This window comes from Octopus bimaculoides, chromosome 16 (genome assembly GCF_046866305.1).
Source record: "Octopus bimaculoides isolate indiv1 chromosome 16, ASM4686630v1, whole genome shotgun sequence".
Classification (NCBI taxonomy): Eukaryota; Metazoa; Mollusca; class Cephalopoda; order Octopoda; family Octopodidae; genus Octopus; species Octopus bimaculoides.
This window is the reverse complement of record NC_142943.1, coordinates 31,000,529-31,022,992: the sequence shown is the minus strand read 5'-3', so window position 1 is coordinate 31,022,992 and position 22,464 is coordinate 31,000,529. Positions and strand designations below refer to the sequence as shown.

Below are 22,464 nucleotides of genomic sequence, written 5' to 3'. Positions count from 1 at the left end.
AAATCCTACTGAGATCAACTTTGCCTTTCATTCCTTGGGGTTCATAAAATAAAGTGCCAGTCAAGTACTGAAGTTGAGGATAATGACTAACCCCCTACCTTCAAAATTGCTCACCTTGTGCCTAAATTATAAACAATTATTAATGTCTTTACTAAGTTTTATACATTCGTGTTACCTCTGTAGCAATTAAATAGAAGACAATTATAACTGCTTTTTCTTTTGCTTTTTGTCCAGGCATTAGAGGCTTATGGCTTTAAACCGCAGTGGATTACCGAAGATGAGTGTTTAAATATAACACAGAAAGATAAAAACACAGTGTATCTGTGTGATAAATTTGAAGGAGATGCTTTTGAACACCTAAAGTCACATGGGTTGAGGTCAGTAAATAGATTATTATTATCAGAGAAAAAATAAAAATGAAGTCAATAAAAAGGATATGTGATGGCATGAATGATGCAAGCCTGTACTTGTTTCTATATTTTTAGGAGATTATCCCCAATTTTGTAAGTGAATGAATAACCCTTGTATTGGTTTTGGTGAATGAGTGTGTGACATATTTGGTTTGGCATTACTGACTGATTGTGTTAAACCATGTGTTTTATGTATATTCATAGTATACACTTAGATGCATGAGCATGCATATATGTATATATATATATATATATATATATATTTATATATATATATATATATATAAATGCCAAAACGAATTTCTGTGTCATTGTGTCACACTTTGACCCCCTATCTCACTATTCAATGACTCTGCTATTATTCCTCATGTTGGGGTGAGAGTAATAGTAGGCATAGAGACATTGATGGCAGTAGTAGATCGATGGTTGTGATGGTAATGGTATGAGCTGTAGTTGTGATAGAGGTGGAGGCAATGGTGGTGGTGGTGGTGGTAGCCAAGGTGGTCAGGGATTATGGTGATAGGAAGTGATGTGAAAGATGGTGGTGAAGGGGAAGGCAGTGAGGTCAAAGGTATTGATTGTGGTGGCGTCAGAAGTCTGGTGTGTGTATGGCAGTTGTTGTGCACCCTTCTAAATAATGTTATGCCCTTTTCTCTTGTAATTGCATTCTCTTCTGACCTTGTGCGCTCTCGTCGAAAAATTCCTGGGACCACGCCTGATAAATGTTGTTTGTCATGTAGGTAGAGGAAGAGGTTATCTGTAGTGTCTGGGAATATCATCTCCATTATGTTACATAGAAAGGAGTACTTTTAGCTGGCAAGTGGATTTAATGTGATAGGATACAGGTGACTGGGTCTGTATTTTTAAAATCATTGATGGTGTTAACTTGAGACAGTTCTGCAGACATTTTTTCCCACCTGTACTACGTTACACATTAACTGACAAGCATAACATTTTCGTGAATTTAGGTTCCTGATGTTGATTATTCGCAAAATTACGTATATGAACTATAAACATTATCTTCAAATTTCCATAAAATCTGCATCCAGTACTCCCATTTTCAGAATTTATTTTTATTTTATTTCTTTATTTTTCAGAATTTTAGGCCCAGTCTGTGTATTAACTTGTTTGGAACTTAAAGTGGTAAGTTTAGCTATTAAATTAGAGAATTTTAAATTTATATATCCATTGTTATTATTTTTAAAACTGCATTTTCAGTGCTTTCATGGGTAGGACATATCCTTTCCAACAACATCTCATCATTTGTTACATTTATCTAAAGATAGCCTTTTTCTTTAAAACTTTTGTTTGTATGTTTACTAAAAAGGTACACCTTACATTTCAAATATAATGTGTGTATGCACATATACTACACACAAAATTTCCAATTATGAAATTGCACTATAAATAAATAACAACTTCAACTTGTAAGCTACTACTCTTAGAAAGTCAAATATATTTATTATCTCAGGTTTAATGGCTGTTAGATAGGCTACTTTTACCTCATTGATGACCTTTCAGTGCTAGCTATTGGTAACTGTTAGTTTGGATACAGATAACAAAATTAAGTGTACCTTTCATAGACACTGTTTTGTATAGCTTCATTAGATTTTTAACTAGCAACCTAAATTATAAAATCCAGTATCTTACCCTATTGGCTATTTGGCCTTCATTAAATTGCTAATAATCAGAGGGAAAATATCTAAACCTAAATCAATGGCTAACCCAACATTTTCTGTCTGTTTAGGAAATTCCTCGTACTAAAGAACCAATCCATAATTTAGCCATGAAGGACACCATCATCAGCTGTACAAATATAGATAAGGTATTGCGGGTAAGTTATGATTCAACTTTTTTGATGCCAGTCCGCCTTGAATTATACTGTGTAAAACCACTTGTTTTAAATTAAACTGTTTCATCATAATTAACTTTTATCTTTTACTTGTTTCAGTCATTGGACTGCAGCCATGCTGGGGCACTACTTTGAAGGATTTAGTCAAACAAATTGACTGCAATACTTATGTTTACGTTTGTTATGTATTCTATTATTTTCTGTTGCCAAACCATTAAGGTATGGGAACATGTATTAATCTTTTGTGAATTATACATTAACTGCTAGCATTTTTATGTTACTAGACATTCATCATCATCATTGTTTAATGTCTGCTTTCCATGCTGGCATGAGTTGGATGGTTCAGCAAGAACTTGCTAGGTAGACGACTGCCCCAGGCTACTGTGTCTTTTTTGACATAGTTTTTATGGCTGGATGCCTTTCTTAACACTAATCACTCTGTGGAGTGAACCGAGTACATTTTACATGGTACCAGCACAAGTGAGGTCAGATTTGGCATGGTTTTTACTGCTGGATGCCCTTCCAAATTCCAACCACTTCACAGTGTAGACTGGATGCTTGTTATGTGCCACCAGCATGAGAAGGATCACCAAGTAACTTGCAAGACGAGGAATTTTGAGAGGGGAGGAGCATTGAAGGAGGTGATTTTGTATCGGATGATGAAAGGTTAGAGTGTGACAGAGAGGCAGAAACAGATGTCTTGGTATAGAGGAGGTACATGGTTACCCAGCCAGAGAGAGAAAGAAAAACGGAGAGGAAGCGAGAAAGAGGTGGGAGAGAGGTAACAAGAAAGAAGACAGATACAGGTTCCCTTTACAATTAGAGATCAGCTATTGTTGTGTATTGTTGACATATCATTATCATAGACATGCCATTAGTGTAATGTTGACGTGTCATTATTGTGATGTTGACATGCTATTATTGTAGTGTATGCCAGCATTTCATTACTGCTGTGTTGAGATTTCGTTATTGTAGTGTATTGTTGACATATTTATGGTGGTGTGTATGGTAACTAGTCGTTATTGTAATGTCGACATGCCATTGTTAAAGTGTTCATTTTAACACTAGTGTAATATGCCAACAGCAACATAATGTTAAGTCATCACCACATCCCTGTCATTCCACATGCAGTTTATGTTCTACATGTGTCTGACATACGACACACATCTAATATCTATATCACATGTTTTCACTCTCACTCAATACTCGGAATCTGTCATGACACATGATTTTTTTTTTAAATTTTAAATTGTCTATACAGGAATCCTTACACATGAAAGTTTTGATGATGGGTGGTGAAATCCAACGCAACTTTACTGAAAATGTGACTCATCTTGTGGCTGGAATGGTTGGTAGCAGTAAATACCAGGTAGGTCGCTTTCCTGTTCTCATTTCGCAGCTTTTAATATAGATTATATAAAAAGCATGTGTGTCTGTAAATGTGTACTTTTTCGCCTTTTTGCTTGAAAGCATTGAGCTAAAACAGTGATGTTTGTTGACATTCTCTGTCAACAATTTAACTGGCAACTCTGTTCTTTCAAAGATTAGTGGGATGAAAATATCCTTTATTTGAAAACCAGGTTGAGGTTACCAACAAGAAGGTCATTTGACTATAAAACTGTGCCTCGATAAAATGCATTCATCTAATCTTTGTCAGGAAACTAACTTAATACAATTAAATGAACTGTGGACCATCTGCTCAGGTTGGTTATTCTATAGGTGAAGAAAACACAGAACACCAAAAGATATGCAATGTAAACTCAAGTATTCATTTTTTTTCTCTCGTTGTGTCGGTAATTTACAAATAGGTTTATTTTTTAGATGCAGTTAACCCTAATTGAATGGGGTTGTAATGGGATGTAAAGAGATCATATGATATAGTTTAATATATAACAGAGTGTATGTCTTTATTACAGGTGGCAAGTAACCTGAAAAAATACATTATGTTACCTGATTGGGTTAATTCTGTCTGGGAAGCATCACAGGAAGGGTATGTATGTTTTTCCTCATCACTGTTATCACTATCATCATCACTACCATTATTGCCATCACCATCTTCTGTCACCGTTCTCATGAGTCAAGAGATGCTCTAAGCAGTAACTCAAACTGCGACAAACAGCAACCAATCTTCCTCATATAGGATCTCTTAGTATGTTAAAGAAAATTACATGGTCAGTATAATCTTAGATGTCTAACAAGACAAGACACCTGATGGTCACAGAACACTTTTGATCATTGGCTGGCCTGGACTAAACAATTAGCACTCAGCTGTTGTCGTCATCGACCACTTACATTTTTGAAATCACATTCACTTATTTCTAAATGATTAAAATATTGTGTTTAACATTTACTGTAAAAAAAAAAAATTGTATTTTTTCGTTGTCAACTCACTGTGTCTTATGGAAAGATAAGAGTTTCTTCCCTTTCGGGACGAGATTTATTTTTAGAACATTTTCCCATTATGCACTGTTTTGAGTATTTATATCCTGAAAGCTCTAATATCTCGAAAACCACTTAACTGATTTACATGAAACTTGTTTCATTCTGTTTGTATTAATATTTCAGGGTAATTTAATTCATAGTATTTTCCCATTATGCTCCAGTTTGACTGTAACATTGCAAGCAAGCAAGATTCAATCTGACTTTTAATAGTATATATATATATATATAGATATAATTATTTCTTCCCTGTATGTTTACTATTCTTACAGCTCTGTTCACTGCAATGATGAGAAGTTTCAAAAATACACTTGCCCCATCTTTAAAGGGTTAATTGTAACAGTATCTGGCTTAGAATCGGCAGAGAGGAAAAAAGTGAAGCAACTGGTTGAAATGGAAGGTAAGTTCATAGAATATCTGCAGGCATTTTCTTTGAAAGACAAAGTGAAATGCTTGAATGGTTTCAGTGACAGACTACTAGCTCATGGTTTAAAATTTCAAATACTGTTTAACTATATTATAATATATTTTGTTTTATTTTATGTATATGTGTGTGTTATGTATGTGTGTATGAATGAATGAATGAAATGAGAGCATTGTAGTATAGAAAAGGAATATATAGAAAGCTCCTAACAATGCAGAAAGTTTTACAAAAAAACCTTCATATTTCAGGCACAAAGGTCCATCCTCAGAAGGAAGCAGACCAATAAATGTCTAGTTGCACTGAAATACAAAGAATTTTGTGAAACTTTCTATATTTTCCTGTTCTTTTTCTGCTTTATATATATGTCTATAAAATTGTTTTTGTAATACACATCATCTATAAGTGTACTTGTTTATTTTTAAATATTTGTAGGTGGTGTTTATTCAGGAGAAATGAAAGTTGATGAATGCACTCATTTAATTGTAAATGAACCAAAAGGTAAGACAATGCTTATTAGTTTTGCCCTCATCTAACATTAACATTGCTTCATGGACTCCATCAAATCATGCACTTTACCTACTCTGTTATCTTACCTCAGTTCTGTTCTGCCCCATCATCTGTTCCACCTAGTCCTGTATTCAATTCAAGTCAATGTCTTCAGAGAAGGAAACTGGAATTGGGTCTGAATGCTTGCAGGAGAGTGAATTCTGCTATCACTCTCCAAGGACTTGGTGGTGGCATTAAACCTGATGTTAAGTTAAGCCTACCACCCAAATTAAAGGTACCTAGGACCAGATGCTGATCCTCATTTGTTATTTATCATCTCTTGCTCTGATTGAGTAGACCTTTGACCAAAGGCAATCCAATCATGAACATCTCATCACTATTTCAGGCATTGTTGAGCCCAGATTAAATCAACCTATGTGACCTTTTTAAGATGGTGTGAGTTGTGATTTGAGAGAGATTTGGCAGCTAGCTATGTCTACCAAGTTAAGGAATCATGTAGAGGTACCCTTATTGACTTGAGGTAATATTGCTGAACCAAAGGGTTTATTCGGTCAGACACTTTAAAAGTTCCCAAGAGCAAAGCAACATTGTTAAGGCCTGGTGACTTGTTACAGCTAAACAGTGGCTCTCTAATAAAATCATTCCCTGTTATATGTATGCTATTATTACTTGTATGTGACTCCATATTTCTTTGAGGTGAATGTTTTGGAATTAATGATTTATACCATTCTTTATTTCAGGCCAGAAATATGAATTTGCCAAGCAATGGAAGATCCAGATTGTAAAACCTCAGTGGTTGTATGAATCAATTGAAACTAGTTATTGTCTTGATGAAACAAAATACCAATTAAATACTGAAACTCTTGATGGAGAAATGATGACCTCCACACCAACTAAAAATTCCTCAGCTGGTCAGTCTGAATCTCTATATACACAATCAACTACCTTCTTGATCTAGAATTTCATAGTTAATTCTGTAAATACACAGTATCAACCAAGATAGTCAATATTCTATAGTTGCATGTCTCTTCATCCTTCTGTGATTGATTGACATTGCCAATGGTGTGGTGGACTAAATATACTGCAGTTTTTAGTTATGCCTCTTTACCTCCTAAGTTCAAACCCTGTTTGGGTAGTGTTTGATTTTCCTTGTTCCAGGATCAGTGAAATGAAATGCCAGTCATGTTGGACATCAATCTAATCAACTCTACCTTTCTCTGAAAGGGTTTGGTTTTTATGTCAGTCATAAAAAAATTTCATCATCATTGTTTTTGTTGTGATTATTTGGCACAATTATGGAGTATTTTTGTAAGTGTTGATGGCTATTCCCTCTAGCATAGCCACTGCCAGATGGCAGAAACCAGTGAAAAAGAATAGTATGCTTTTGGTTACTGTTCAATTCTTGTAACTTTATTCCTTTCAATTAAATGCTGTTTATTTCGGTTTTGTTCCAGTTAACCTGAGTTCAATTGCCAATATTTCTGCCATTACTCGTCTTAGCGACACTATGCTCAGTGCTTGCAGTTCAAGTATTTCCCGAGTAGACAAGTCTAAACCCAACTTTGATAATACGTCATCAATGTCAACACCTATGTCATTCTTAGATGGTTGTAAGGTAAATATAACACAGCTGTTACAGTTTTCTTTATATTTATTTCTATATGTATCAGTTGGTATTTGATAAAACTATTTGTCAGGTTATCAGGCTGTATTATTTACATGACAAATTGGTTGAGTTGGCGAGTGAATGAGTGTCTGTCAAATTGGCAGTCAATGCATTTGTGTCTATGAAATTGTCTATCAAACTGATTGTTATGTTGTTAGTCAAAATAAATGACTTATTAAGCTTATAAAACTAACTTATGATGTCTGTCAAATTATTTAGCTGTTTGCAGCATGTCAAAATTGGTTGACTGGCATATTTGTGTGTCAAATTGAGCTGTCATATTGCCTGTTGAATTAGTTTGGTTGTGTTGTGTGTCAAATTGGTTTGGCTGCTGGGTTGTGTGTCAAATTGGATTGGCTGTCATATGTGCTAAATTGGGTTAACTGTTTTGCATCAAATTAAATTGTTGTTTGTATGTCAAGTTGGGTTATATTTTGTATTGTCAAAATTGTTTGGATGTCATATCTCAAAGTAGGTTATCTGTTTGTCAAATTGGACTACTCTCCTATATTCCAGATTAATTTGGTTATAATGTGTATCTCTGTTTAAAGTATAATGTCAACATACATAAAAAATGAAGCACAATTTTACTGCGAGTGACTGGACAGTAACAGTAATTAGCCTTATGTAAATTGGATAGATGACTCTCCTGGTCATGATGAGATTAAAATATTGTGAAGTAACTTGTAGGATATACAATGGATTGTTAAGCTGACTGCAGATTATGAAAGGAGATTTAAGGTACCGTTATTGTGAGATGAAGCTTTGGGTCTAATAACCAGATGGTTATAAGTTCAAACTTAACTGTAGCAACCATTCTGTTGATCCACTTTGAATGATATAAAATAATGAAGTTCAACTCTGTGCTTCACAGAGAGATTAATGGCAGAAATTTTTTCGACTACTACAATATACAAACCATCACACTTATGCAAGCATGGCAAATAATTGTAAGATATATGTTAAAATGTGTGTGTTAATGGATGTAAAAAAAAAAGTTACTAACATAGTATATTTATTATATTGTATTAATTAGATTTATCTCAGTGGATTTCGTGGGCCAGACCAAGAACGGTTACTCAGGATCATCAATGTTGGTGGAGGTACTAGGTAGGTCTCACAGATTGTTTGTTTTCCTCAGAAATTTCACTTTCAGGAGAAAAAGTTTGCATGGGGTATATATTGGGTGTTGGGATTAGTTTAAAAACTATTTGTCTATTTGAAAGTGCCTGTTAACATTGTTTGTAGCAACAAGTTGTTTCTATCAAGTGGTATTTATTTACACCTTGGTTGATTGGTCCACTTTGGGTATAACTCCATTCACTGTTGGTAACATGCTATGATCTACTGATCTTTAACATTTTCTTGTACTCTGACAACCACCTCCCTCCATTTCTCATCTCTCAGTATATCAGTTACATTATATTGAAACCAAAGACTAATTGTTATAATTATTTTTATGATTTCAGATTCAATTCTTTAAATGAACATGTTACACATGTTGTGATGGGCGAAATAGTACCAGCAGATATGGATTATCTAGAGAAAGCTATTCATAGGTATGTTACTTAGTTTCTCAATTGAGGTAAAATTTCCAATTTACATCTTTTTATAAAATGAAGGGATCCTTTTGGTATTGATAAACTCCGTTCCAGTCATGTATGGGGTGAATTTAACTGACTGCATTCATCTGGCATATTTGTGTCCTTGTGCGAAAGTTAAAAATCTATATTATTAGTATTTAGTTACAGCTTATAACAGTTTAAGTTAAAATCCCTTCATTCTTCTGGAGGGGGTCAATGAAATAAAGTCCCATTCAAGTACTACATGTAATATTCTTTTACAAGTTTCTATCCTTGTTAAAAATTATTATTAAAAGAGATGTCTTGGCAGAATCATTGATGGCCTAAAATGTTTTGTGGTAGTTGTTTTAACTCTTTATGTTTTGAGTTCAAAGCCTATTTTACCTGTCATCCTTTCGTAGTCAACTTGCCTTTGCCCTCAAGGTAATAATAATAATAGTTTCAAATTTTAACCAATAAGAAGTTTGTTTCCAAGTCATATGGCTTCAGGTTCAGTTCCACTGTGTGGCACCTTGAGCAAGCATCTTCTACTCTAGCCCTGAGATGACCATAGCCTTGTGAGTGGATTTTATAGATGGAAACTGAAAGAAGTCCATATGTATGTATGTGTGTTACTTGACTTTGCTTAGTAGTCGTAAATGAGTGTCACCATCATGAAAGCTGTGTGTTTTATTTCTAGTTTTCTGTGAAAATGTCTGGTTATTGGGAAATATTGTTATTTGGGAACAAGTGAGTGTTGGTGACAAGAAGGAAAAGTGGATACTAAAACAGTGATCTTATATTTTGAGTTTAGATTTCACTGGATTCGACTTTGCTCTTCATCCATATGGTTTCCAATAAAATAAAATAACAATTACATACTGGGAGCAGTTCTAGTGACTAAGCCCTTATCTTTTGCAAATTTGTTTAACCTTGTATCAATGTAATGAATTATTGTTGTTATTGTTTGCATTCTCGAACTTTTCTGATGCATTTTCAGGCCACATATACTAAATGCCACCTGGCTTTTAGATTGTGTGAAAGAGAGCAAGTATGTCCCAGAGAAACCCTATTACATCAAGAAACTTCCCTTTGTAAAGGAATCGCACATGGAACCACCAAAGTGAGTTACAACAAAATTCTTGCATGCAATTTATCATTTTTTTTATTTATTGAGCTCCATTCATTGCATCCTCCTCAATTCCCATCTCAAATCATGTCACACCCCTTCACACTTGTGACCTTACCTACCAACACACTATATCTGATCCTCTATCTCTATTCTCTCTCTTATATTTACCTTGTGCCTTAAGAGTATATCCTCACCATCTCTTCCTTACTTTTTCAGCTGGAGAAGGCTTGTATCTCCTCTTCAGCAAGACACTTGTTCTTGTTCCCCTATCATACTTTCACTTCCCTTAATACTACACCCACCCACCCTCACTCAGTTCAGACATCTTGTCTTGTGAGTAATTTGGTAGCCTTGCTAGAGGTGGTGTAATGAAAAGGTGTAATGAAAAGGTGAAAAGTTTTGTCTTTCAAGTGACTTGGTGACTTCACTGGTGCCGGTGCCACAAGACAGTGGAGCTTGCTGCTGTCCTCTTGCTTGTCAGTTATTGTTGAGCTGTCCAACTCATGCCAGATGTTAAATGGTGGTAATGATGATGATGGTGAATAATTTTTTTTCAGAAAACCTGCCCCTATCACAAAACGAAAGCCAGTTGGTGATGTATCACAGCTAAGGACAAGTGCTACCACTACTGAATTTGGCGAAAATACTGATGAAGAATTGGCTTTGATGAGTCAGTATCTCCAAGGATCAGTAATGTCTAAGAGTGAAGGTAAAAACATAATGCCATGTTATTTTTTTTTGTGAGTGAGGTGAGTGTGAAATCTAGTATGTATATGTTTGTTAAAATATCTTCTACATCCATATGTGAACAAACTGAAGGTAATCATCCACTTGTGTGGAATTAACTAAGTTGAATATTTATATATATTTTAACATTCTTATTTAGGTGCAGGTGTTGTTGTGTGGTAAGAAGTTTACTTCCTAACCACATGGTTCCAGGCTCAGTCCCACTGCATGGCACCTTGGGCCAGTGTCTTCTGCTATAGTCTCGGGCTGACCAAGCCTTTGTGAGTGGATTTCGTATATGGAAATTGAAAGCCCATCATATATATATATGTGTGTGTGTGTGTGTGTCTGTGTTTGTTCCCCCACTACCTCTTGACAATTAGTGTTGGTTTGTTTTCATCCCCATAACTTAGCAGTTCAGCAAAACTTCATTTGACTAAAAATTCTTCAAGTCTAATAACTAAAGCAAGTAAAAGATAAAAGACAACAGTCAATGTTTTCTTGTGTATTTATATCTCTTTTTTTTTTTTTTTTTTTTTTTTTTACTTTATTGTAGCTCAACAAAGTACCTTCAAAAGTAACATTGCGTCCAGTGTCAACAGCATGTCAAATGGTACTTTAGAACCAGATCAGTCAGGTCAGTGTTGCTATTGCTTCACATAGTTTGCATCTGAAATATTTGATAATTTTGTTGAAAATACGATATATATAAAACATGACTGTATATGCACAGGCTATATGACAGTAAAAGTATGCATTAATGTGAGACATACAGTGGTGTGTATGCATGCACACATATACACATAAATACATGATCATCATTTAACATTTGTTTCCCATGCTGGCATGGGTTGGATGGTTTGACAGGAGCTGACAAACCAGAAGATTGCATGTGGCTTCATTATCTGTTTTGGCATGGTTTTTATGGCTGGATGCTCTTCCTAACACCAACCACCTTACAAAGTGAACAGAGTCCTTTTTGTGTATGTAGGTGTGACCAAAGTATGTATTATCTTTGTTAGAAATACAATGATGTATATAACTCTCTCTCTCTGTGTCACAAACTAACCTTTCATCATCTGACACAAGATCACCTCCTCCAATGCCCTCTCCCCTCTCAAAATTCCTTGTCTTGCAAGTTACTTGGTGATCCTGCTCATGCTGGCACCACATAAGCATTCAGTCCACTCTGCAGAATGGTTGGTGTTAGGAAGGGCATCCAGCTGTAAAAGCCATGCCAAAACGGACACAGTAGCCTGGAGTAGTCTTCTACCTGGCCAGCTCCTGTCAAACTGTCCAACCTATTATGCCAGCATGGATGGTGGACGTTCACCAATGTTGATGATAATATAATGTTTGTACATGTATGTGTGTGGGCATATGTGACCACGAAAGTATGTATTTTTATTAGAATTATAGTGTTATAGTGATTTGTGTGTGTATGTATTGTACCAATACAATACATGATGTATATAACCCACAACAGCATGTATGTATAGTGTTTGTATGTGTGTAAGTGTTTATGTATGGCCAAGAAAATATTTTTTTTTTTTGTGAAATACTGGTTAGCAGTAACAACCTATGAGTTGTGTTATTTTTTTCCTTCCCTTTCTCCAAGATCCTACAAAAGTTATGCATTACCCTTGTTCTTTTGACTACGTCATTAAAAGAAAATTGAGTGTGTAATGTGTGCAGAATTATTTGCATTTCAGAAATGACTGATCCTGTGAATACTGGTGGTATTTTTTCTGGTAAAACATTTATTTGTTGTGGATTAGCGGAAGATACACAAGTTATTGAAGGTGCTGTTATAGAAAATGGAGGTATGTCCTTGTGATTATTTCATAATTTATGCCTGGAACACGGTTCTATTGCTGGTTACTTACTATTGGCATAAATAGTGTGTGTTTATGTTTATTTTCCATGATGGTCTGAGTTGTACAAGTCCATTGCAATGCAGTGTTACATCACATGTTGTAGTACCGTATTGTGTATGTTATATTGTTTTTGTTTTTGGTGGAGAAGAGAGCAAAGCTGTGTGTGTGTGTGTGTGTGATTCTGAATCCTGACACCTCACGTAATTATTTGAATTTCACATTACCAATCCTCAGGCAAAATAGAAATGCTAGTATTATTGATCTGATATTTAGAATGTTTAGAAAAAAAGTCTTCTGAAAATCTGATTAACTGTTTAAGTCATGAGGTGTTTTCTCTATACAAAAACTCTCGTGCTTATTGGAAACTAGAGATTTTGATGAAATGTAGGTAGTCCAGTATAAGAATCATAAAAATATAACTATTGTATGAATTAGGATGAAATTTGCTGATATGGTATAATGATCTTTGGTGTATATTGTGAATGTGGTTTTTACTTGTCAAATTCTATCACTCGCCATGTTACTTTCAACTGCCCATGTAGGTTAAATACAGTTAAGTAGATTATATATTTAGGTATTTTCACACATATTTTTATGATATAAATTGTATTTAAAACATCATAAGGGAGGGAAACCTTGTTTATGAGGTGGCTGAACTTTGGAATTAAAATTAATAAGTCATATGTGATCAGATCTCATTCTTTAACTTCTAATCTTCACCTAACTCTCATTAAATCACAAATGCTATGTATTTTTATTCAATGTTATAATTTTAATTTTGTCTTTTTCTTTTTGTTTTGAAGGTAAAATTTTGAGAAACATTCATCAGATCCCTGATTACGCACTCGTTCCACTGGGTGGCTGTACTATAAAATTCACTGCCAATGAAGTAGTCACTCATGTCTGGCTAGTCAGTATCATTTGTTATTACATCCCATAATCTCCTGAAATTGTTCTGAGTTTGTCTGAACTTGCAAAATTCTTTCACATGAGATATTAATATTCATAGGTTGTGATAGATTGCTGTAAAAAGTTGTGATGGATGGATGGATGTGTGGTGAGAAGTTTGCTTCCTAACCACATGGTTTTGGATTCAGTCCCACTGTATGAGCAAGTGTCTTCTGCTATAGCTTCAGGTCAACCAAAATCTTATGAGTAGATTTGGTGGATAGAAACTGAAAGACACGCATTATACATGTGTATGTTTTGCTTAAATTAGGAATCATTATCGATACACATATAAAACTAGCCTCGTCTTTTCATTAACGATACATTTCAAACAGTTTAGTCTCTACCTGTCATTTTCTTTTCTTTTATTCTATGTTTCTGGTAGCTTTTCTTACAACTGGGAACTCTTTCTACAGTCTGTTTGATGTCCAGCCATTTAAACTTAAGCAGGAAGGGTCATATGGTTTGTTTAGGTGCAAAGCATAAATGCTAAGAGTAGTATTAAATAAGGAAGGATGTTTTGAACTTCAGACCATGTCAGCCATGGTCCAGCACCCTTATTTCCCAAGTATACCTCATATTGTCTTATTTACTTATATACATATGGCTTGATGGGTTAGAAATTTACATAATCTAATGGTTTGTGTGTTCCATTTCAGATCCAACTCATAAATTATGTAAATATTAGTAGTGGTTTATCATCATCATCATCATCATCGTTTAACGTCCGCTTTCCATGCTAGCATGGGTTGGACGATTTGACTGAGGACTGGTGAAACCGGATGGCAACACCAGGCTCCAATCTAATTTGGCAGAGTTTCTACAGCTGGATGCCCTTCCTAACGCCAACCACTCAGAGAGTGTAGTGGGTGCTTTTACGTGTCACCCGCACGAAAACGGCCACGCTCGAAATGGTGTCTTTTATGTGCCACCCGCACAAGAGCCAGTCCAGGGGCACTGGCAACGATCTCGCTCGAAAACCCTACAAGGCCAGTCAGGCGGTACTGGCAACGGTCACGCTCAGGATGGTACATCTTATGTGCCACCCGCACAAGAGCCAGTCCAGGGGCCTTGGCAACGATCCCACTTAGCTTGCCGGGTCTTCTCACGCACAGCACATTTCCAAAGGTCTCGGTCAGTAGTCATCGCCTCAGTGAGACCCAATGTTCGAAGGTCTTGCCTCACCACCTCAGCCCAGGTCTTCCTGGGCCTACCTCTTCCACGGGTTCCCTCAACTGTTAGGGAGTGGCACTTTTTCACGCAGCTATCCTCATTCATTCTCACATGTCCAAACCAGCGCAATCGTCTCTCTTGCACACCACTACTGATGCTTCTTATGTTCAGCTTTTCTCTCAAGATACTTACACTCTGACGGGTTTATGTTATCTGAAAATATTATTGTGGTATCATTAGAGTTGGAAAGTAGTAGGCAATCCATCATAATTAGGTTTATAGAAACAAAGTTATATTTTGTACTTGTGGTGTGCTTGAATATTTAACTTATTGTTTTGTTCTCTCTTTATAGGAAACTTGTTTAGAAAAACATTGTCTGGTTCCTATTAGTGACAGTGTTCTATTTCAACCAATTGAAATCAACCACCTTGCCAAACCTCTAACAAATTGCGTCATATCATTCAGGTAAGTGTCTTTTCTAAGAAAGACTAAAGCTTTCACAGAGCGCAGGTGGGACCCATAGTGAAGTACTGCTCCTATATCTGGGAGCATATGTTCACATACACACACACACACGTGATGCTAATGTAAATATTTCTATATATGTAATTGGAACTTTCATTACTTTTTATACTTTTCCTAAGTGACACTAACCACACACTGTCTACGACACCTCAAGGAATGGAATGGCGTTTAAGAGAGAAAGGAACAGAAGCCATAATGCTCTACTGTTGCCTAACTAATAAGCTGACAGTGTATTGAATGCTGATTGATCTTGCTGTTCAACAAAGGGAGTTAAATGATGATGATTATGTGTGTGTGTGTGTATACATAGGCACAGAAGTGGCTTGTGGTTGAGAAGCTTGCTTCCCATCCACATGGTTTGAGGTTCAGTCCTGCTGCTCAGCACCTTGGTCAAGTGTCCGCTACTATAGTCCTAGGCTGACCAAAGCCTTGTAAGTGGATTTGGTAGGCAGAAAATTTCTGTAAGCCTGTCATGACATGTGATGGTTGTAAACCACTGTTATCGTGTTTGACCATCGGGAAATATTACTTTGCCTGGAAACAGGTCAGTGTTAGTAACAAGGAGGGCATCTGACCATAGAAAATCTGGCTCAGCAAGCATGGAAAAGTAAACATTAAATGATGGTTATATATATATTACATAAACTATGAGGTGCTGAAAAGTTCCTGGCTTTGGGTAAAAGAAAATACAGGAGGATCAGTTAATTATGATTTTTTTCAACATATTCCCTTCTCAGATTCACACACTTATTGCAGCATCCTTCAGTTTTTCCTAAGTCCTGTAAAAGAACTCAGAAGGTAGGGCTTCCAACCATGCCTTTTGCAATACCCTTAAAGCCAGGAACTTGTCAGCACCCCCTTGTAGGAGACCACCAGTCTGAAGGCAGTTATCTTTCTGATATAGTTTTAAGACACATTGTACCTAAATCAATTTTACATTAACTTAATAAATTCTGAAGGATGGTAGATAAAAACACAATAACAAAGATTATTTTCTATTTCCACAATGTCTTTTATTAAGTGATTTATTGTAAAACATTTTATTTGCAGTGGCTTGAATTATGTTGAAAAGAATTGCCTAATGTACCTTGGAAAAGTTCTTGGAGCAAAGTAATCAAGCATTTATAATTAAATTAATTCAATGAATGTATCTTGATTTTTTTTTTTTCTTGAAATTCATTTTTAATTATTTCCTAATATCAGCTTCTTTTCTTTCTTTTTTATTGGTCATTAACCCATATACACCCCTAGTTGCATTTTCCCAATGCAATACCTGCTCCTACTTTGTTTGAACATGAACTTGCTGGGAAGCATCTGACTGAGCATACAAATTCCCTTTTCTCTTTCAATGTCTACAATTTGAGAGAACACATAAATTTCTAGCATGTCCAAGTAACTAGCGCCTGTAATTGTATTTTCTGCAAACATGAAAGGGCTGACAACACGATCAACCAGGAGTCCACACAACACATTAACCTTGGTCAAATCACAGACGTACTGGAAAACTTCATTGGGTTGTTGAGCTCCCCATATCCAACTGTATGTCAGTTAATGCAGCCATTTATGTGGAATGTTGCTTCATCACTAAATAAAATTCTGTCATCAATTTCTCTCAGCATCATTACAGCAAATTCAATGCATTTAGGATTATCTGTCTCCTTAATTTTATGTCTCATTTGAATTTTGTAAGCATGCAGTCTTAGGCGTTTTAGTTTTTGGCATACGAAGTTCCAAACTGCGTCGAGTGGTGGACTTCTTAGGACTATGCAAATATGACAGTCTCAATCTTGTCAATAAGTACACCGAAAATGACATTGGACTGAAACAACTGGCTTAAACTCAGTGTGCCACAGTACACACTGCGCTTTCTGCTGTACAATCACCATGATTGCTGTGGAGTGACTGGCCAGACACTTGCTAGTGAAATAGTGATTTCAAGGACAACGCAGTGGCAAATATCAAAACTCCTACAGTTGTTATACAGTCCCACGTTGATTTCATACGGATCACTTGCTTATAGCTAGTGCAATTGACAGCTAAAATCACGGTGACCTTTTTCGATGACCCTGTGTATATATATATATATATATATATATATATATCTTTTTTTAATTTCAGCACTCAGCTAGTTTTTGTGAAAAAGCCAACCAAAGGAATGTTAAGTAATACTCATTTAGTCGTCAAGGAAGCTGAGGGACAAAAATATGAAGCTGCTATTAAATGGAAGGTACATGTTGTGAAAATAGAGTAAGCATTTCTTTTTATTATTGTTGTTGTTATTATTAAGTGGGTAAGCTGGGAGAATTGTTAGAAGATTGGACAAAATGCTTTGTGGTATTTGTTCTGATTTTTTTAATGTTCTGAATTAAAAACCTGCTGAGGTTAACTGTGCTCATCTCTCTGGGGTGGATGATATCAATTAATCCCCATGCTTCAAATTGCTGGATTTATGCCAAAGTTTGAAACCAAGTGGACAAGCTAGCAGAGTTGTTAGCACATTGCACAAAATGCTTGGCTTCATTTTTTCGACTATTTACCTTCTGAGTGAAGGTTAAGAGATGTTTGAATGTAATTGAAAGTCTGGGGAGAGTAAGTGGGGTGAATGATACAGAATACATTCATATAATACAACACAACACAAAACATTTGATTTAACTTGATAGGGGAGTCTCCAATGAAGTGGGCACTAATCATCAGTACAATCTTTTGAATTTCTTTGAGAGATGGATCTCCTGGGATGTTATCTGTTTCTGACATCTCTTTTTTATCAAGGGCAAGTGATATAACTGAGACGGTTTTTGTTTTAAGATGCCACAGCTTTTGTATTTCGATTTCTTGATCCTTATATTTACTGAGTTTGTTAAATTCCTTAACAGATACCTTCTTAGTTTATTAGTAATTTCTTTCCTGTTTTTAATGATTATCTAGTTGATTAGCCTAGATTGTTCTGTCAGTGTTAACAGGAAAATCCCAGAGGATGGTGACATCTTCACCTTCAAAAGTTTTTAATTAAAATATTCCACCAAACCTTAGTCATAATTTATGTTCCTAACACTAGCTTAATGATAACCAAGTTATTTTACTAAATTCTTTGTTATATTTAAAATAATTGAATACTACTACTACTATTATTATTATAGCTGTAATAATATTATTATTATTATAAGTACCAGTTGAACACTGGGATTGATATAATGAACCAGCCCACTTCGTTTTAACATTTCAGGCCTTGTAGCTATAGAAGAAAGGATTTTTATTACTTATTATAGGCAATGAGCTGGTAACATCATTGGCATGGAGGACAAAATGCTTAACATTTCATCCATCTTTATGCTCTGAGTTCAAATTCCATTAAGGTTTACTTTGCCTTTCATCCTTTTTAGGTCAATGAAATAAGTACTAGTCAGGTACTGGGTCAGTGCAATCGATTTGCCCCCTCTCCTAAAATTTCAGGGCTTGTGCCAATAGTAGAAAGGATTATTATTATATTGCAATATTTCTTAAATTTTTCAGATGGCTTTTAGCATGTGCAAAGAGTGGTAAGTTAGAGCCTGAAGTTAACTATATTTGTAAACCTGTTACCTGCAAAGATGATGTAACTCTGGTCAAGGAGAATAATGTCAACACTAATACTTGTTTAACTGAAAGTGGCCAAAATGATGGGAATAGTTCTTTTGTTACCAAGAAACGAACCTCGGTATCTGATGTGAGACCAAACCACTTGGCCAATGATGCTTCTGCCTGTAATGATGTTCAACAACCCCAGTGTAACAATATTGTCATGGAAGGCTTGGCTAGTTCAGACAATAGTCAGAAGGAGAATAGACATTCCCTATCGCATAAACAGATGCCTGTCTCATTACAGACATCTAGAATTTTGGTATGTTATTTTACTTATTGTTTCTGCATGCCAACAAGGGATTCTCTATGTGGTTGTTTAACCTACTAGAAATAGCAGCTAAATCTCCCTCAAATCACACAATACAGTCTTAACCCATTTGATACCAACCTGCCTTAGGCTACTCCTGGTTCTATGATACAAACATCCTATTTTAAAGTTATCTAAATTTTAAGCCTTCCATCAAAATTTCATAGTGATCTATGTTCTAAACACCAGCTGGAATAATTTTATTAAATTCTTCATTACTTTCAAAATTAACAGAAACAAAAGCAATGTATTTCAACAAAAATATTGTAGCAAAAGGGTTAAATTAGAAAAGGAAACAAAAAGGACAGGATGGTCATAGATGGAATCCTTTTGATTATAGGGGTCTGCTTGATGACTGTTGACCTGATTACTAATTTTAATAAGACTCTGTATAGCAAGGCATCTGTGCTTGTGTGTCTATCATACTTGAGCCTCTCAATATAAGTAGCTATGCAGAGTCCTGTTATTGGTTTAAAGTGAACTTTATTGTTTCTGTGTATTTCCAGATCAGGATTGAAGAAAACTGATGAAAGACATTTTAGTTTTAATAGTCTTGTCATTAGTGTATCAGGATTTAATTTTTCGCTCAGTTTAATGTTTGAGATGGCAGGGTGTGAGTTGTAAGAGCTTTGGCTGCTATTTTCAGCAGGTTAAGTGACCATGTGTCATTTGAGCAATTCCCTTTCTCCTGTTCATTCTCTTCACTGTCTTCTTTCTGTCTTATACTTTCTATTTATGACTTCAGAGTAGGCACCTGAATTGACAGGCTAGCTAGTTCATTACTTTGACAATGTTGTCACATTTAACTTGTTAGCGTACAGATTAATCTGTCAAATGTAATGCTTATTTGTTCATGTTATTTTGAATTATTCGGGTTCAAGAGGGGTGTCCACAATATTTGCTTGTAATTTTGCTAATTTTTTTTACATACAAATTTGAAATTTTGTTAGTGGGTGCTTATATACCAGTAAATTATAGTTATGTAATTTTAGCCGATCTTGTTGATTAAATTTGACTTATGGGCAGATAAATTTCAATAACAGGTGTAAAAGCAATAACATTATGGATAAACACTTAAATTGTTTTGATTTATTTTTCTAGGAATTGCAAGAGAAAGATTGCCAGCTGTCACCCAAAGAAAATAACTTCCAACCTAAAATTGATACTGAAACACCTAGTAAATTCTTGGGCCAAGGAAAAGAATATCATCCCAAATTTGAGCTTGATGTACGTTTCATCATCATCATCAGTATTATTGTTATTCATCATCATCATCGTTTAACGTCCGCTTTCCATGCTAGCATGGGTTGGACGATTTGACTGAGGACTGGTGAAACCGGATGGCAACACCAGGCTCCAGTCTGATTTGGCAGAGTTTCTACAGCTGGATGCCCTTCCTAACGCCAACCACTCAGAGAGTGTAGTGGGTGCTTTTACGTGTCACCCGCACGAAAACGGCCACGCTCGAAATGGTGTCTTTTATGTGCCACCCGCACAAGCCAGTCCAGGGGCACTGGCAACGATCTCGCTCGAAAATCCTACAGGAGCCAGTCAGGCGGTACTGGCAACGGCCACGCTCAAAATGGTGCATCTCATGTGCCACCCGCACAAGAACCAGTCCAGGGGCACTGGCAACGATCTTACTTGGCTTGCCGGGTCTTCTCACGCACAGCCCATTTCCAAAGGTCTCGGTCCGTAGTCATCGCCTCGGTGAGGCCCAATGTACGAAGGTCTTGCCTCACCACCTCAGCCCAGGTCTTCCTGGGCCTACCTCTTCCACGGGTTCCCTCAACTGTTAGGGTGTGGCACTTTTTCACGCAGCTATCCTCCTCCATTCTCACCACATGTCCATACCAGCGCAATCGTCTCTCTTGCACGCCACAACTGATGCTTCTAATGTTCAGCTTTTCTCTCAAGATACTTACACTCTGACGGGTATTCACATTGACATTACACATCCAACGGAGCATACTGGCTTCATTCCTTGCGAGCTTACGTATGTCCTCAGCAGTTACAGCCCATGTTTCACTGCCATGTAGCATGGTTGTTCGTACGCATGCGTCATACAGTCTGCCTTTTACTCTGAGTGAGAGTCCCTTTGTCGCCAGCAGGGGTAAGAGCTCTCTAAACTTTGCCCAGGCTATTCTTATTCTAGCAGCTACACTTTCAGCGCACCCACCCCCACTACTAACTTGGTCGCCCAGATAGCGGAAGCTATCGACTACCTCTAGTTTTTCACCCTGGAATGAGATAGAAGTTGTTTCCTGTTTGTTTGCAGTCTTTATTGCACCTGAACATCTGCCACAAACAAAAACTAACTTGCTAGTTAACCTGCCTTTGATGTTGCTGCACCTCTTATGTGTCCATAGCTTGCACCGGGTACATCTTATAGAGTTACTACCTACTCCTTTTCTACATACTGAGCAGGGCCATCTACCTGAAGGGGTTTGTGTTTTATCTACCTTCCTACTTATTAGGATTTTGGTTTTAGCTAGGTTGACTCTAAGGCCCTTCAATTCTAGACCTTGCTTCCACACCTGAAACTTCTCCTCTAGTTCTGATAGTGACTCCGCAATTAGGGCAAGGTCATCAGCATAGAGGAGCTCCCAGGGGCAACCTGTCTTGAACTCCTCTGTGATTGCCTGGAGGACTATGGTAAATAATAGGGGGCTGAGGACGGAACCTTGGTGGACCCCTACCTCTACCCGGAATTCATTGCTGTACTCATTTCCAACCCTCACCTTACTGGCCGCATCTCTGTACATGGCTCGCACAGCTCTCACTAGCCATTCTTCTATCCCAAGTTTCCTCATTGACCACCAGATAAGGGATCGGGGGACCCTGTCAAAGGCTTTCTCCATGTCAACGAAAGCCAGGTACAGAGGTTTATCCTTGGCTAGGTATTTCTCTTGCAACTGTCTCACTAGAAATAAGGCATCAGTAGTGCTTTTACCTGGCACGAACCCAAACTGCATCTCATCTAAATTGATTCGCTCCCTAATTAGTTGGGCTATGACCCTCTCTGTAACTTTCATAACCTGATCTAACAGCTTGATGCCTCTGTAATTATTTGTATCTAAAGCGTCCCCTTTACCTTTGTAGCAGTTGACTATGATGCTGCTACACCAGTCATAGGGTATGACTCCTTCGTGTATCACCTGGTTCGTAATACGGGTGACTAGGCTATAGCCAACACTGCCAGATATTTTGAGCATCTCTGCAGTGATTCCTGATGGGCCGGGGGCTTTCCCGGTCTTCATACTCTTAATTGCTTTATCTACCCTGGTACTATCAA

General features: G+C 36.6%; 1 protein-coding gene across 2 annotated transcripts in view; it reads left to right on the top strand.

The window, feature by feature from the left end:
* Nucleotides 1-22,464, top strand: part of LOC106878481 (DNA topoisomerase 2-binding protein 1) — a 47,573-nt gene that overhangs the window by 5,718 nt on the left and 19,391 nt on the right. For both annotated transcript variants that reach the window (XM_014927700.3, XM_089364407.1), the window contains exons 3-23: nt 235-377; nt 1,508-1,553; nt 2,158-2,244; nt 3,524-3,631; nt 4,179-4,252; nt 4,974-5,101; nt 5,558-5,623; nt 6,373-6,543; nt 7,087-7,247; nt 8,335-8,408; nt 8,768-8,857; nt 9,861-9,983; nt 10,550-10,701; nt 11,275-11,355; nt 12,431-12,541; nt 13,399-13,505; nt 15,069-15,181; nt 16,292-16,351; nt 17,360-17,488; nt 18,755-19,121; nt 20,271-20,396. In XM_014927700.3, the coding sequence (XP_014783186.1) occupies nt 235-377; nt 1,508-1,553; nt 2,158-2,244; nt 3,524-3,631; nt 4,179-4,252; nt 4,974-5,101; nt 5,558-5,623; nt 6,373-6,543; nt 7,087-7,247; nt 8,335-8,408; nt 8,768-8,857; nt 9,861-9,983; nt 10,550-10,701; nt 11,275-11,355; nt 12,431-12,541; nt 13,399-13,505; nt 15,069-15,181; nt 16,292-16,351; nt 17,360-17,488; nt 18,755-19,121; nt 20,271-20,396 (2,517 nt within the window). The remainder of the gene's footprint in view (nt 1-234; nt 378-1,507; nt 1,554-2,157; nt 2,245-3,523; nt 3,632-4,178; nt 4,253-4,973; nt 5,102-5,557; nt 5,624-6,372; nt 6,544-7,086; nt 7,248-8,334; nt 8,409-8,767; nt 8,858-9,860; nt 9,984-10,549; nt 10,702-11,274; nt 11,356-12,430; nt 12,542-13,398; nt 13,506-15,068; nt 15,182-16,291; nt 16,352-17,359; nt 17,489-18,754; nt 19,122-20,270; nt 20,397-22,464) is intronic.